Source organism: Dasypus novemcinctus, chromosome 3 (genome assembly GCF_030445035.2).
Source record: "Dasypus novemcinctus isolate mDasNov1 chromosome 3, mDasNov1.1.hap2, whole genome shotgun sequence".
Classification (NCBI taxonomy): domain Eukaryota; kingdom Metazoa; phylum Chordata; class Mammalia; order Cingulata; family Dasypodidae; genus Dasypus; species Dasypus novemcinctus.
Window position 1 is genome coordinate 132,544,402 of NC_080675.1, and position 14,291 is coordinate 132,558,692.

A 14,291-nucleotide genomic window follows, 5' to 3' on the forward strand; every position below is an offset into this window, starting at 1 on the left:
TTTCCTAGAAAAGAGATCTTTAAAAAAAGCCTTAAGACAAGTGGTTGGTTAAGTTTCCAATACATCATAAGAGTGTGCTGTGGCAGCCACTGAAGTGAAGAGTCAAAGTTAAGACTTACTTTCTTGGAAGAAAAACATAAAGACCGCTTTTATAGTTCTAAATCTACTCAATTAATTTGAGTTTAACTCCAGAATGGGCTGCAGGGCTAGCACCTAAAAAGCTGCAAACAGAAAGACACATACACTTCCAGGTGTGGATTTTTATTTTCACAAAGAAACAACAATGCCTTCCCACATACATTTATTTACAAAACCCAACTGATTCACCAATCTAGAACCTGGGTTTTCTTCCATTTCTCAACATAGTTGGGAACATGGAAAATATTAGTACCCACACAATTCCCAGCGATGGAATTTATCCATCCAACAGTGCAGATTACCTAAAAGTGCACTTACCTGCACAACTCAATCTAAGGGGATCTCAGTGAGACAAACCTCTTGGCCAAGGTTTTCATTAATCTATTTGGTTCCATACCATGCAAACCTGAACACGTGTGCTGCTACTAAACTGAAAATCAGTTCCCATTTTACAATTAAAAAGGTTCTCAACACTGTAGCAACTATACAGAATATGAAGGTTTATTTCAAAAAAGAGTACATATATTTTTTTAACCAGGATACACAGATGCACTTAATGTAACAGTACCTTCTGCAAAAATAGGTTACATAATACTCAGAAATGCAAGGAACAATCTTATTCTCTAAAAATTAGATAGCAGACTTTTAAAGCTTAGACAGCCTTCAAAATGAAGGCTGAAAATGCTCGGTGACAAGAAGTAACTCTAGAGCCTGATACCACAGAGCTAATGCTGTAAATTAAACCACTACTACACAGCTGCAAACTACTCTTTATATTCACAGAGTGTTACACAAAATGGTTTCAATTCCAATCTTTTCAAATGTGTCTCGGTGCTGCAAGAAAAAAAGTTGAATGATACACAAAACTATTAAAAGTTACAACAGAACTATTTAAACATCTTCTCCAAAATTGAGAAAAGCAATCATGTTAAATTTTAAAAAAGAAAAAAGAAAAGTCTGACAGAACTCTCAAGCAAGTTAGAGAGGTCCTCTTCATAAGTAGTCAAGTAAAAGTTTACAGGAGATTTCAATAAATTATCTTGAAACCATGGCAGAAGAGCTCATTTTCAGAATCGTCGTGGAGGTCCACCCTTAAATGGCTTAAATCCGGAGCCACTTCCTCTTGGCATGGAATTGCCACCGATTTGTACAATTCTATTAATTGGGGATGCATTACTGAAAAAGATTTTTTTTAACGTGTCAGAGAAAAGAACTAATACTTATTGCAAATACCTACATAGTGCTTACCATTTACCAGACACTTTTCTTTGTACTTTACCTATACGAAATCATTCTTTTCAATAGTCCTGTAAGTTAAGTGTATCATTATTAACCTGACTATACTGATGAACAAACTTAAATCTGGAGATTCAGTAACTTATTCAAGATCACAGAGAAAATAAATGGTGGAATCTGTCTTAGGCAGTCTGGCTCCAGAGCCCCTTCCTCGTAATAAGTCATTTAATGGTGTGCACACAAATGGACTAGAACAGTGGTCCTCAAAGTGTGATCCCCTGATCAGCAGCAGCATCACCAGGGAGTTTGTTAGAAATGAAAATTCTCAGTTCCCACACATCAGACCCACTAAAACAAATGCTGACGGTGAGGCCCTTAGCTGCTGTGTGTTTTAACAAGACTTCCAGGTAATTCTGATGTGCATTATGTTTGAAAACATGAACTACAGGAAGTCATTTAAAAAGTATTTTTTGGAACCTTTATGTACAATAAAACATACTAGGTACTAGTGAGTGAAACAGAAAAAACAAATCTACCCAATACAACCCCACAGTGAAATGGTTTATGTAGAATAAAACCAAATTAAGGAGAAGTTTGTATGACAGGCTGAGGAGTTTGGATTAGATCCTGTGAACCAAGAAGCTGCCTGCAGTTTTGGAGAAAGTTAATGTTATGATAAAATGAGTGTTCCAACAGTTAAACTTAGAAATGGTGTGAATAATGGAATAAGAAAAAAGACAGATTTGGGAAGACTAGATAGAAGATGAAATAGCAAAGAAGGAACATCTATTAGAAACATTTTCATAAAATGGAACCACTTAGCAATTTATGCTAAGAATAAAGAAAGAAGGTGATAAATATGAGGCCCAGGATTTTCCAGTGTCGGTGACAGAATGACGGTAGCACTAATTTTTAAAAACTGGAAACAAAAGGGACATGAAAATTTAAAACAAGAGAGGAATGAGTCTGTCTGTAACCTTGACTTTATGGAGCCAGGAAGACATTTACCATGGGTAATACAGAGCAAAAAATAAAGAGTAGTGTCTGAAGTTCAAATATTTGAAGGAGCTAGCAAAGGTAATAAGAAAGGTAGAAAGGAAATGAGTGTGCCTTAATAAATGTTTCAAAAAGAAGAATAGCCGCAATATGAAATGCTGCTTAAACACCAAGGAGCCTGAGAACTAAGAAAATAAGCAATCTAAATTTATTAAGAAAAAAGTCAGCCATGACCTTTAAAAATCAAAGACAGTGGAGTGACAAGGCTGCGTATGCCCAAGTATAATAAACACCCAGTTAAGTTTGATGGTAAAAGTGACTAGTAGAATAGCAGTAACTTGTGTCACTGAGCCAAGCCAGGTTCTACAAGGGGATAGCAAAGAAAGAAGGGAATGGAGGAGAAGCTGAAGACTTGTGGGCAGAAAGGCCACAATGCATGTTGGTATGAAGAGAAAAAAGCTCACCAAGAAGACAATTATCTGTTAGCATATGAACAGGTTTTGGATTAAATGGACAAAAGTTTTGCTAGAGTTATTTGGAAAGGAAGAAACACAACATTTTTTCAGGTTCTTCTTTTTTTAGGAATTTTAGGTATGATGGGTAGCAAATAAGAAGATGGTTCCAACATGAGGTTAATAATGTTCAATATCCACTGGATTCTGAGTCACACACATATCCACATCTAGATTTACATGCCAGAATGCCAATCAATTAACTCACAATGAGGAATACAAGCTCATTAGCTGGCATGTATATTATCTCCTGGAGATTTTGAGTTAAAAAGGGGAAATGCTTGGGCAGACTGTGGGTTGTGGTTGCTAGTTACAATTCAATCCCTCAGAAACTAATAGTTCACAGAAACTATCATGACTTTTCAGGAAAGGATAAAGGTTTGGTAGTATGCTGGCACCACGAGGGAATGAATTGAAATGTCAAATGACTGGCTACTTACCTTGCATGTTGGGTTATCATGCCTGTTCCTGCCCGACCATCACCCATTCGCCTTGCATCATGATATCCAGGCCCTTGAGAAGGTGGATGCCACTCTTTCCTTGGTCCACTTGTGTCCCGTCCATGGCGTTCAACCACATGTCGTTCTTCAGGATAGTGCTAAAGAAAGACAATAAAAAGAAAAGTCATGACATTCTCACTCTCATGCCAATTTATTTTTGTTGATGTACTTTTAATAACAGAACCAGATTAATAAAGATCCTAATTAGGGAAGCAGATTTGGCTCAACTAATGGAGCGTTCGCCTACCAAATGGGAGGTCCGGGGTTCAAACCCAGGGCCTCCTGACCCATGTGGTGAGCTGGCCCACGTGCAGTGCTGATGCGTGCAAGGAGTGCCGTGCCACCCGTGGGTGTCCCCTGCGTAAAGGAGCCCCACGCACAAGGAGTGCGCCCCATAAGGAGAGCTGCCCCGTGCAAAAAAAGTGCAGCCTGCCCAGGAGTGGCACTGCACACACGGAGAACTGATGCAGCAAGATGATGCAACAAAAAGAGACATGGATTCCCAGTGCCACTGACAAGAATACAAGCGGACACAGAAAAACACATAGCAAATGGACAGAGAGAGCAGACAACTGGGGAGGGGGGAAAAGGGGAGAGAAATAAATAAATAAATCTTTAAAAGAAAGAAAGAAAAAAAAAAGATGCTAAATAAAAGGATGAACCTTAACAGGGTTTCCTATTTAGAAAGATGCAAATGTTTTGGTAATGGATGGTGGTGATGGTAGAAAAACATTGTGAATATGATTAACAGTATTGAAATATATATCTGAATGTGAGTAAAAGGAGAAAGGTTAGCGTGTATATATGGTAGAGGAAAAAAATTTTTTTTTCATCTGTGGAACTACACTACTCCAACAGCATACTCTAAATTAATCCATGGACTTTAATTAATATTGAGTACAATCATAAAAATATGCTACCATGAACTGTAACAAATGTTCCACACCAATGCAAGGTGTTGGTATATGTGAATCTCTATTTTATGCATGATTATCCTATAAACCCATAACTTCTGTAATAAAGGAAGAGAGACAGACAGACAGACAGAAGGGATGAGCAATACAAAAGTACATGAAAAAGGTTCCCATTTATTTTGTAGTAAAAAACTACTCAGGCTTTAGGGTGGGGTATGAGAGAAATGACTGAGCCCTGTAATTCTTATTTCGATAACCTTCTAGCACTCTATGTACTTTTTTTGACCCTTGAGTATTTCAAATGCTTGGAACTATATGTAGGTAAGGACACATAGTCAGAAGTCAAAGTGAGGTGTAACATCAATCTGTCAGGACAACAAGCAAAGAGCATATAGAAACAACTGCTGTCAACTTATTTACACAGTATTAGATGGTGCTATAGCTCGTACAAGGTGCTACATCCGTAACTATGATAAACAGAGTAGTCAACACACTGAAACAAAAACCCATTAACATAGAGGAAAAAAAAATCCATAGAACTAAAGATCTGAAGAAAGAAGTGTCTAGAATTGTGATACTTAGCCTGCAGAAAATAAAGCTGAAATACTCTGCAGAGAAGATCAGATATAATACTGGCAGAATAATTAAAGATTAACATTATGAACGTAATTACAATTTTCAAAAGAGGACACAGGATCTCCTTCTCTGGAAACCTCTTCTAAATGGTTATCTGAATGCAAGAGGCTAGTTTGAGACTTCTTGAAATTTTACTCTAAACAATCTCAAAAGTTTTGTTCAGGGTAAACAGCTCAATGAACTGATGTAATGAACATTTCTACTTAAAATAAACATTAAAACTTATAATGCCATCAGGTTCAAATATATTTCCTAAATGCTCAAAATGAAATGGAGGGTGGGAGAAGGAACACACCAACTTCAGGAACTTTTTTTTTTTTTTTTTTTAATTTAGAATGCTGTTAAATTAGGCAAAAAGTTTTTGCTTATTTGAGTTGTGAAGAGATGGAATACTTTCCTGGACCTCAAGTTCACCCACTTACAAAATATTCAAGTCAATAAAGTATCACAAGAGTGAAAAAGCAATTAAAATACAAGAATTATTCCACTCATCTACCTTTAGAAACAAGAACAAAGATGACCAAAGTATTATTTCAGTTCTGGTTAATGAAGGAGAGAAAAGAGTGTTTTTCTTTTTTAAAAAAGGAGAAACACAAAAATCGATCAAATGTTTCCCATCCCAGTTTGAAACCCTCAATTTCTTAAAAAATTGAATATAACAATTCTCAAATTTCAGCATGAAGATGAATAAAAATGTAACAAGTCTTTCAGGGCCAATACCCTACATCTTTAGACTACTGATGTTCAACTACTGAGAGTAAAATATGACAACTACTAAGATCTTTCATATGAAACTTGTCTCCTAGTCATTCTATTTTTTTAAAGATTTATTTATTTATTTAATTCTGCTCCCCTCCCCTGGTTGTCTGTTCTCTGTGTCTATTTGCTGCGTCTTGTTTCTTTGTCTGTTTCTGTTGTCATCAGCGGCATGGGAAGTGTGGGCGGCACCATTCCTGGGCAGGCTGCACTTTCTTTCGCGCTGGGCGGCTCTCCTTACAGGGAGCACTCCTTGCGCGTGGGGCTCCCCTACGCGGGGGACACCCCTGCGTGGCGCGGCACTCCTTGTGTGCATCAGCACTGCACATGGGCCAACTCCACACGGGTCAAGGAGGCCTGGGGTTTGAACCGCGGACCTCCCATGTGGTAGACGGACACTCTAACCACTGGGCCAAGTCCGTTTCCCTCCTAGTCATTCTAATCTAACTGAACTAGACCACATAAAAATGAAACTACACACACACACATATAAAGAGTATTTCACAATTTGTTTAAATTTATTTCTAAAAAGTAGACAATAAGCACTCATAGGCACTTACCTGTGCCCCACTTCCTCGGTCTGTGATGACTCCTCTGTCTCCCTCTCTGTTACCGTAGCCTGAGGCATTGCTGCGATTCCCAGGAGGGGCACCTCTCACACTGTGTCCTGACACTTCTCTCCCAGATCGTTCTGGCCTTTCAACTCTTGTTAAACAAAACAAAAATATACATGATCAAAATTTTTTCACATTTGTTCTAAACCTAAATGCATTAGATGCCACTAGCTAGGCATTAAAAACTACACAAATACCTTGTTTCCCGTTTGTCGGTGGCCATGCCTCCTTCACTTTTCCAGGTAGCTGGTCTAGCTGGATTGGGTCCTGCTTCTCGAGGATGTCTAGGGTGGGCAATATCAGGCCTGTCATGAATGATCACGGTTCTCCTCTCATCTCTTTCTCCACGCACTTCTCGCCTGTCTGTTTCTCTAAGTTCATTCCTTGGTGGTGGAGGCTCATTTCTTCTGGAATCACTGAAATTTTTGGGATACCTCTCAAAGCCTGGATCGTCTCTTCTTGCTGTAGGCCGTGCTTTTTTCCCTTCACTTTGACCAACAAAGCGTTCCCGCCTATTGATTAGACAAAATGAAGAATACATGCTTTATTCTTCTTACCTTTACTCACATAATCTACAATGATAATGCCTTCTTTACAAATTAACTTAAAGTAAAACCACTACAAAAGCTACTACTATTGATTATAATATCTTTATTATTACCATATTCTTTTAAATTGAGCTAAATGTTGAAAATGAAGGTTAACATTGGTTTTACCCCCATCTAGGAGGAATTACATCAAGCAAGTCATTAACAACCTAAGGCATATCCAAATAACAACTGAGGCATATCCAAATCTAACAGTATCTACTCACAGTATTTCATCACTATTCCAGCTCAAATTTAAAGATTAAGTCAGTTTTAAAGACAAGATAAAGTCAACCTTCTTATCTCCTGTTATGGGGGCCCATTTAGCTCATTTTAAATACTGAATCACATTCCCATTAACAAAAACAAAGATAAAGATTTCCTTTGAGCATTTTAGTCTGACCAGTACTTCCTAAGGGTTTTAATAAAGACCTAAATTATCACTGGCAAGGCAAATACAACAATTTTCAACATATCTATCTACCTTTCAAAAGATGAAGACTGCACTGCTGAACTCTCAGGAAACCTGCCCCTCTCTCGGTGATCAAAGTCATTAAATCTGTTCTGCTGGCGAGAGTAGTCAGACCCATGGCTGAATCGTGCATCTGTATCTAGAGACAACTTTTTATTCTCGTTCCAGTAAGGGTCATCTCGCCTTGAAGAGAAATATTTGCTCATTTATATAAATGGGTTTTACAATAATCGAACATCATTTACTTGGGAGTCATACATACCACATGTTACAAACTGTGGAGACATGAACCATTCATTTAAGGGTACAAGCTAGCAAAGAATTGCTAAATAACATAAATTCAGATAGTTAGAGCAATTTAATAGGAGAGAAGCATAAAAGCAAACACACGACAGATCTATACTTCAGTCTTCCCAAGTTTATGACTTCCATTTTGTACTATCTGCACTAACCCACAAGAACTTTGAAAATGGGTCTGAGTTTATTTTCTTTTCTTTTAGAGATTACTGGGGATTGAATCTAGGACCTCATACATGGGAAGCAGACACTCAACCACTGAACTACACCCACTCCTCTGGGTCTGAGTTTAAAGACCATCACTGGAGCCTACAATGGTATGAGGAAGAAAAAGAAAAAGAAGAGCAGATTCTTCCTATTTGAGCATCTTACAATGCACTGGGTACACCCAGTACTGCAATTCTTCCCCATTCTGTTTATCATGACCTTTATTCCCCCATGATAGGAGCCCATACTTTCTAATTGTCTAGGTAGTCTTAGCTTAAAGGAAATAAGACAGCAAGCATAACCCTTAAAGTAAGAAAGCAAGCAACTACCTATGATCTACATCACGTGGGCGTTTCAAAGAATTTCTTTTTTCTTGTTCATAACGAAGTTGCTGCTGTTGCCGTCTGAGTTCTTCTCGTTCCCGAGCTATACGTTCAGCTTCCTTACGACGCTCCTTCAGACAATACAGAAGGAAGAACCAACCAATACAAAATGAAAACAAGGTAAGTATATATGCGCCTTTTTAGTCTGACAAGTATTTTCTAAGATTTTAATAAAGACCCAAATTATCATAAGCAAGGCAAAAACAATAATTTTCAACGTACCTATCTACCTTGCCATAATAGGCAAGCCCCAGGCAAACCACACACCTGGGACAAATAAATAAATTTGACTTTCATAATTTAGGCTATTGCTATTATTGCTCTTCAACACTAAAAATAACAGGGCCTGGGAAGTGAGAGTTGGCAAGTATTTGGGAAGGTCATATTTAATCAGTTGGCTAAAACATAAGTGCCTAAAGACAATTAGAAATAAGAGTTCTTAACATGTATAGAGAGTAAGTGCCTGAAAACTCTGGATTGCAATTCTGCAAAGAGAGGCATTATTTACTTCTGGCCTTGGAAAATCATTCCCACTGTAACACAAAGAAAAACAGTTGTGTATTTTGTTTTCTAATATTGGGATAGTGACAGAGCCTGGATTACAACTACTCTGGACTCATAGTCCTATGCTCAGACTATTAGGCTGCCATGATATTGCAGAGCTAGAGTTATTATCGATTAGCTGGAACAAAGTCATTGCTAAATGTATTTTTATCTAGCACCTAATTGATTATTATCTTTCAGGGACACTTAATAAATGCTTGTTAGCTGAACTCATTCTATCAAAGTGAATTTTAGGGCAAATATCACAGAGTTTGAAAAAGGTAAGTTATTTAAGATGAAAAGATTTTCTGACTGCACCTGTTCAATACGAATGCGTTCCCTTTCCAAGCGTTCGCGTTCCATTCTCTCTCTCTCTAGTTTTTGCCTTTCAATTTCTAGGCGCTCTCTCTCTCTCTGTAAGCGTTCCCGTTCTTCCCGTTCACGAATTATTCTAAAGCGTTCTCGCTCTCGACGCTCTCTTTCTGCAATCTCTCTTCGTCTAACAAAAATCAGTATTTAGAAATACTTAAATTATGCTAGCACTGTGTGAAAGAACAGCTTTTGAATTTGAACTTTGCTTTGAGGTTGGCAATTTTAAACTTCAACTCAATCTAAGTAGTTTTAATGTAATTGTAAAGAGAATTCAAAATAAAACTTTAAACAGATTCCAATACTGCCATTTATAAGACTGATAAACTCAATTTTATAGAGATGTTGCCTCTTATAGAATTCCTGTTTAAATAATAATCCCACAATAGCCATTAATCAACTGATAATTTTAAAAAACGAGAGAGTATACATGTGTGAATTTACAAATTTACAACTTCTATTAATTGTTTTTGATAGAAAAATTTGTAATGTCTGTTATAAATTCTAAAACTCCTTGAAGAAAATATACCTTATTTTGATGACTGGGACTGTAACTATGAACATCAATCGTAACAAATGTTATATCTAACAAAATGGTACCCTTAAATGCTTTTCTGGAGCATTCACTGGCCCATAACAGATGGCCCCAGATAACATGTTCTTTTGAGTCAGGAATAGTTTGCTGAACTGAATTTAAGTTATTGTACTGGACTTTCAATGCGTTTGTCTTTTCCTTACTTAAACATTAGTGTTTGGGTTTTTTGGTCTATCACCACGTCTTTCTTTCACAACCCAGGGGTCTTCAATGGGTCAATACCAGCCCTCATGGAAATGTGTAGGGCATTCTTAATTATCAATGATCATGGGGCTGGCTTTTAGCAGGCAAGTGGATGAGGACCAAGAATTCTAAAAATCTTATCATCCACAGAATAACCAGGACAGTCCTGCACAACAGAAATCTGTCCCGAATCCATATACTTTTCAAATGTCACAAATAACATTCAAGTCATTAAAAGATTCACTTAAAAAAAATCTCCTAGACCTAACTGCACTTTTCATAAATGTTATCTGTTTGGTTTGGGCATGATTTTAATATACATTAAGTTTTCCAGGAATGCAACTTTTTGGAAGTAGATGGGAAATTATACTTTCTTGAGAATTTCACCAAGAGTTATTCACCTTTCAGAAATCAAGTCAAAATGGCAATACCACTTCTGGTATTTGACTCACCAACACCAAACACCAATTTCAGTCTGTATTTGTGCCCATCATATTCTCAGAGTCTAAATATGGATACAAACATCTGACTACTCCAATCTTCTACAGAGTCATGCCTAAAAATTCATATATTGAATATATATTTTATCATAAATCACTTTTCTCTTTTACATTAGAATTAAAGGCATTATATTGATTTTGGGGGGAAAGTACTTGTATTAAATTATGTATCAATTTCATTTCAGGATAGTAAAGAGTTGTTACAACCTTTTCTCTATAAAAGGGCTACTATCTGGTAAGTTTGAGAATCACTGCTCTAGCAGCTCCCCACTGCCACTCTTCCCAAATTGTTGTCAACTAGATAAACAGGAGGCTAAGTATAATGGGAATTGGTCTAAATAAAGAGAAAATGGGTTCTGAGTGATGCAAAGATTATTGCTGTTTACTAGTTAAGTGTGTGGCATTTGCAGTTATTATCTACGTTGCTAAAGGTATCTCTGGTAGTTCCTAACACTCTTATCAGTACGATGAATAGATGAAATCCCATGATAAGTGACCTCTGGAGAGGTAAGATTAAATACTTGGAAATTTATATTATAAAACACATCCATTACCCTCATTTAGGTGGATCCACAAACATATATTAAACTGTCTCTCATGATGAACTGCTGAGAAAGCTCCATTAAAGAGAAACATTGCTTGGTTTTGAGTCTGTGTTTGTTTTAAAAAGAATGCTTGTTTTGGGATAGAGTCTGAACACAGTAAGGTCCATAGAGCAAATATCTCTTTACTTGGGCTCCAACCCAAAAGGGAAAGAAAATTTACTAAAATATTAAAATATCAACATGGTATTTGAACGTTGTAATATACTTTGAGACTGTCTTATCTCAAAATCAATCTTTCCTTTAAAGGCAAAGATTTCATGGCAGCAGCTTTGGAGTAGTGGAAAGAGCATTGGACTTGGAGTCAGAAGACTTGGGTCTGAGTCCCGACTCTGCCACTCATTAGCCATGTGGCATCTGAAGAGTCATTTAGCCTCTCTGGGCATCAATTTTTTTTTTCAATTATATAATGGATACAATTACCCTTACAAAACTATTGATAGAGATAGATGGAAAAGTATTTTGTAAACTTGTAAAATGCTATGGAAACTGAAGAAAACATTAGGTTTTAATGTACTTTCGAAAAGGGACAGTTTTCTGTGAGAATTCAGTTTCCAGAAATCATTTTATAACTAGTGTTAAAAATGCACTTACATTTAAAGAAGGTACAAAACTACTTTCCTACCTCCGAAGTTCCATTGCTCGTCGTAGTCTTTCAAAACGAACTAAATGTTCTCTCAATCTTTGTTCCTTCATCTTTTCAAAAGGTAAGATCTCTTTCCTTCTGTAGTCTTTGTCCCTTTTTTTATCTAGGCTAGCTCTCTCCTTCTCTTTGCTCCTTCCATGAGTCTACAGAAAAAATTTTTTAAGATGACAAGAAGTTAAAATAATTTGGGTTTTATTTTCCAAGCTTGCCCGGTCATTTAAAAAGCTAAAATGACCAGCAACATTTCCTTTTATCTTGGATTTTCTAGCATGGAAGTATGTAGAGACAGTTAAAGAGATAATGAATTATCTTCTTTTGAAAATAGGTGAAGACTTACTTTCTCATGTCTTCCTCTTCTTGAAGGCCTATAGTAATCTCCTTTAGTTTGGTCTAATATTACCATATGTCCTGGACTCTTTGAACCTAGGAGAAAAAAATATTTTAGACAAACAAATGTCTAAAAAATATTTAGGAAAAAATATAAAAATGCTGAATTCTTAGTCAGATATTCACAAATTAACACTGAATAAACCTACTTTTCCATTCTGAGAGAACTTAAATGCAAAGAAATCATTTGAATATTTCAAACTGCTAACAATATTTTCAGTGATACCAAAAGATCCTAACGCAATTACACAGCTATAAATCAATGACCATAGTAAGTTCACCCAGCACTGACAGCAGTGTAAGAGTTTTGCTGGAAGAACACAACTGTTTACCAAAAATTGAAAAGAAAAAGATAATCAGTCCTATTAGACCTCCTTTTCTACCATAGCAACACTTAACAATGAAGTTTAAATATTTATCTGAATTGTAACCTTCCACTGTAAAAATTATGTAGAATTCATTAGAAAGGGATTGAGAAGAAAGATACATAGCATACTTATCCGTTTCTTTTCTTCACTTTTTTTAATCGATTCTGAAGTTTGGCCACTTGATCCATTATCATTCTTCTCATCTTTACCTTCTATTTTCTTCGTTTCCTTGCTTTCCTTTTTTTCAGATTTCTCAGATGATCTTTTTTCTTCTTTTTTGACAGAGGCTTGCATCCTGACCATAGCACCCCACACAAGAAAACAATGGAATGAAAATTACTTTATTAATGTACAAAAAATCCTCTGTTACAGTTATCAAAAAAAAAAGTCCTTACTTGCTACTTCTATCACTTGCATTTTTTTTGTCCCCAGAACTTCTTGAACTACTCTTTTCCTCATTTTCTTTCTTCAATTCTTTCTTAGAAGGATCTCCTTTAACCTGAATGGTTGAAGCCAAAAAAAAAATTTATGAATTTTAAAGTTACTTTTTTATTACAAAAGCTATGTTGATAACAGATAGTTTCTACTCCTCACCAGTGTTATATTTTTAAATTGAAAATTACTAACTCTCAAATGAACCTCCCTTTTATAAAGTTAGGCAAGCTTACTTTTTCAACAGAAATCAGTTGTCCATGCAGTTCAGTGCGATGAAGGTGTGCAATACACCTGGACACCTCTGTACTTGAAGACATGGTTACAATGCCATAGCATTTTGCCCCAGGACTTCGGGCATTTGTAACTACCTTTGCACTTAGAACCTATTAAAAGAGATTACACTTTAGAAAAGTTTTACAACCACACACATTTCTAAAAAGATAAAACTTAAGAACTGAGGCTATTCGAATGAAAAGATCTCATCAGGGGAAGCAGATTTGGCTCTATGTCCGCCTACCAAATGGGAGGCCCAGGGTTCAAACCCAGGGCCTCTTGACCCATGTGGTGAGCTGGTCCATGTGCAGTGCTGATGTGCACAAAGAGTGCCATGCCACACAGAGGTGTCCCCTGCGGTGAGTCCCACGCACAAAGAGTATGCCTCTGCAAGGAGAGCTGCTCTGCACAAAGAAAATGCTGCCCACCCAGGAGTGGTGCCGCACACATGGAGAGCTGATGCAGCAAGATGACACCCACAAAGAGACGCAGATTCCCGGTGTCATTGATAAGAATGCAAATGGACACAGAAGAACATACAGTGAATGGACAGAGAGCAGACAAATGGGGGGGGGGGGGGGAGGAAAGGGGAGAGAAATTTTAAAAATCCTTAAAAAAAAAAAAAGGATCTAATCAGGACATATAAATTCAGGATATGTTACTCCATTTTGCATTCTTGATCACCATTTTTCTTACCCAGGTCAATAATTTATATATATATTAACATTTTAAATTATTCCTTTGAGTATTCCTTTTCCCCCCCAAATACATAGCCAAAACACAATTAGTCACATGAATAAAGTAATGATACAGTGGATGAAAGGAAAAAATATACTCAATTGGATGTAGGCCAAAATTTCTCTATCAGATATCTATCTTGAATCTCTTAAAGGGTAAGTTTATAAATAGATAATTACGACTGATAATACTTTCCTTATAGGTCACTTTATAAGAAACTTTCAAAAACGAGGAAAAAAAAACCCAGCCACATATTAAAAAACAGCCTTGAAATTATACCCTAAAACTTGAGAGAAATACAAAACTTTCCTTTCTATGTGCTTTAAAAATTTACAACAATATAAAAGTGAAGATTTCAAGTCTATAAGATGGACAGTTACTGGAGACAAAGTAGTGATGGGTGA

The 14,291-nt window shown here is 36.7% G+C and overlaps 1 protein-coding gene across 3 annotated transcripts in view; it reads right to left on the reverse strand.

Moving 5' to 3' along the window:
- Positions 1-245: 245 nt before the first annotated feature.
- Positions 246-14,291, reverse strand: part of SLTM (SAFB like transcription modulator) — a 46,590-nt gene continuing 32,544 nt past the window's right edge. For all 3 annotated transcript variants that reach the window (XM_004452871.5, XM_004452870.4, XM_071214220.1), the window contains exons 10-21: positions 13,110-13,259; positions 12,837-12,940; positions 12,570-12,736; positions 12,024-12,109; positions 11,666-11,829; positions 9,110-9,290; positions 8,195-8,319; positions 7,374-7,544; positions 6,500-6,814; positions 6,249-6,393; positions 3,323-3,480; positions 246-1,314 (exon numbers count right to left, since the gene is read on the reverse strand). In XM_004452871.5, coding sequence (XP_004452928.1) covers positions 1,206-1,314; positions 3,323-3,480; positions 6,249-6,393; positions 6,500-6,814; positions 7,374-7,544; positions 8,195-8,319; positions 9,110-9,290; positions 11,666-11,829; positions 12,024-12,109; positions 12,570-12,736; positions 12,837-12,940; positions 13,110-13,259 — 1,875 coding nt within the window. In that variant the 3' untranslated portion in view covers positions 246-1,205. The remainder of the gene's footprint in view (positions 1,315-3,322; positions 3,481-6,248; positions 6,394-6,499; positions 6,815-7,373; positions 7,545-8,194; positions 8,320-9,109; positions 9,291-11,665; positions 11,830-12,023; positions 12,110-12,569; positions 12,737-12,836; positions 12,941-13,109; positions 13,260-14,291) is intronic.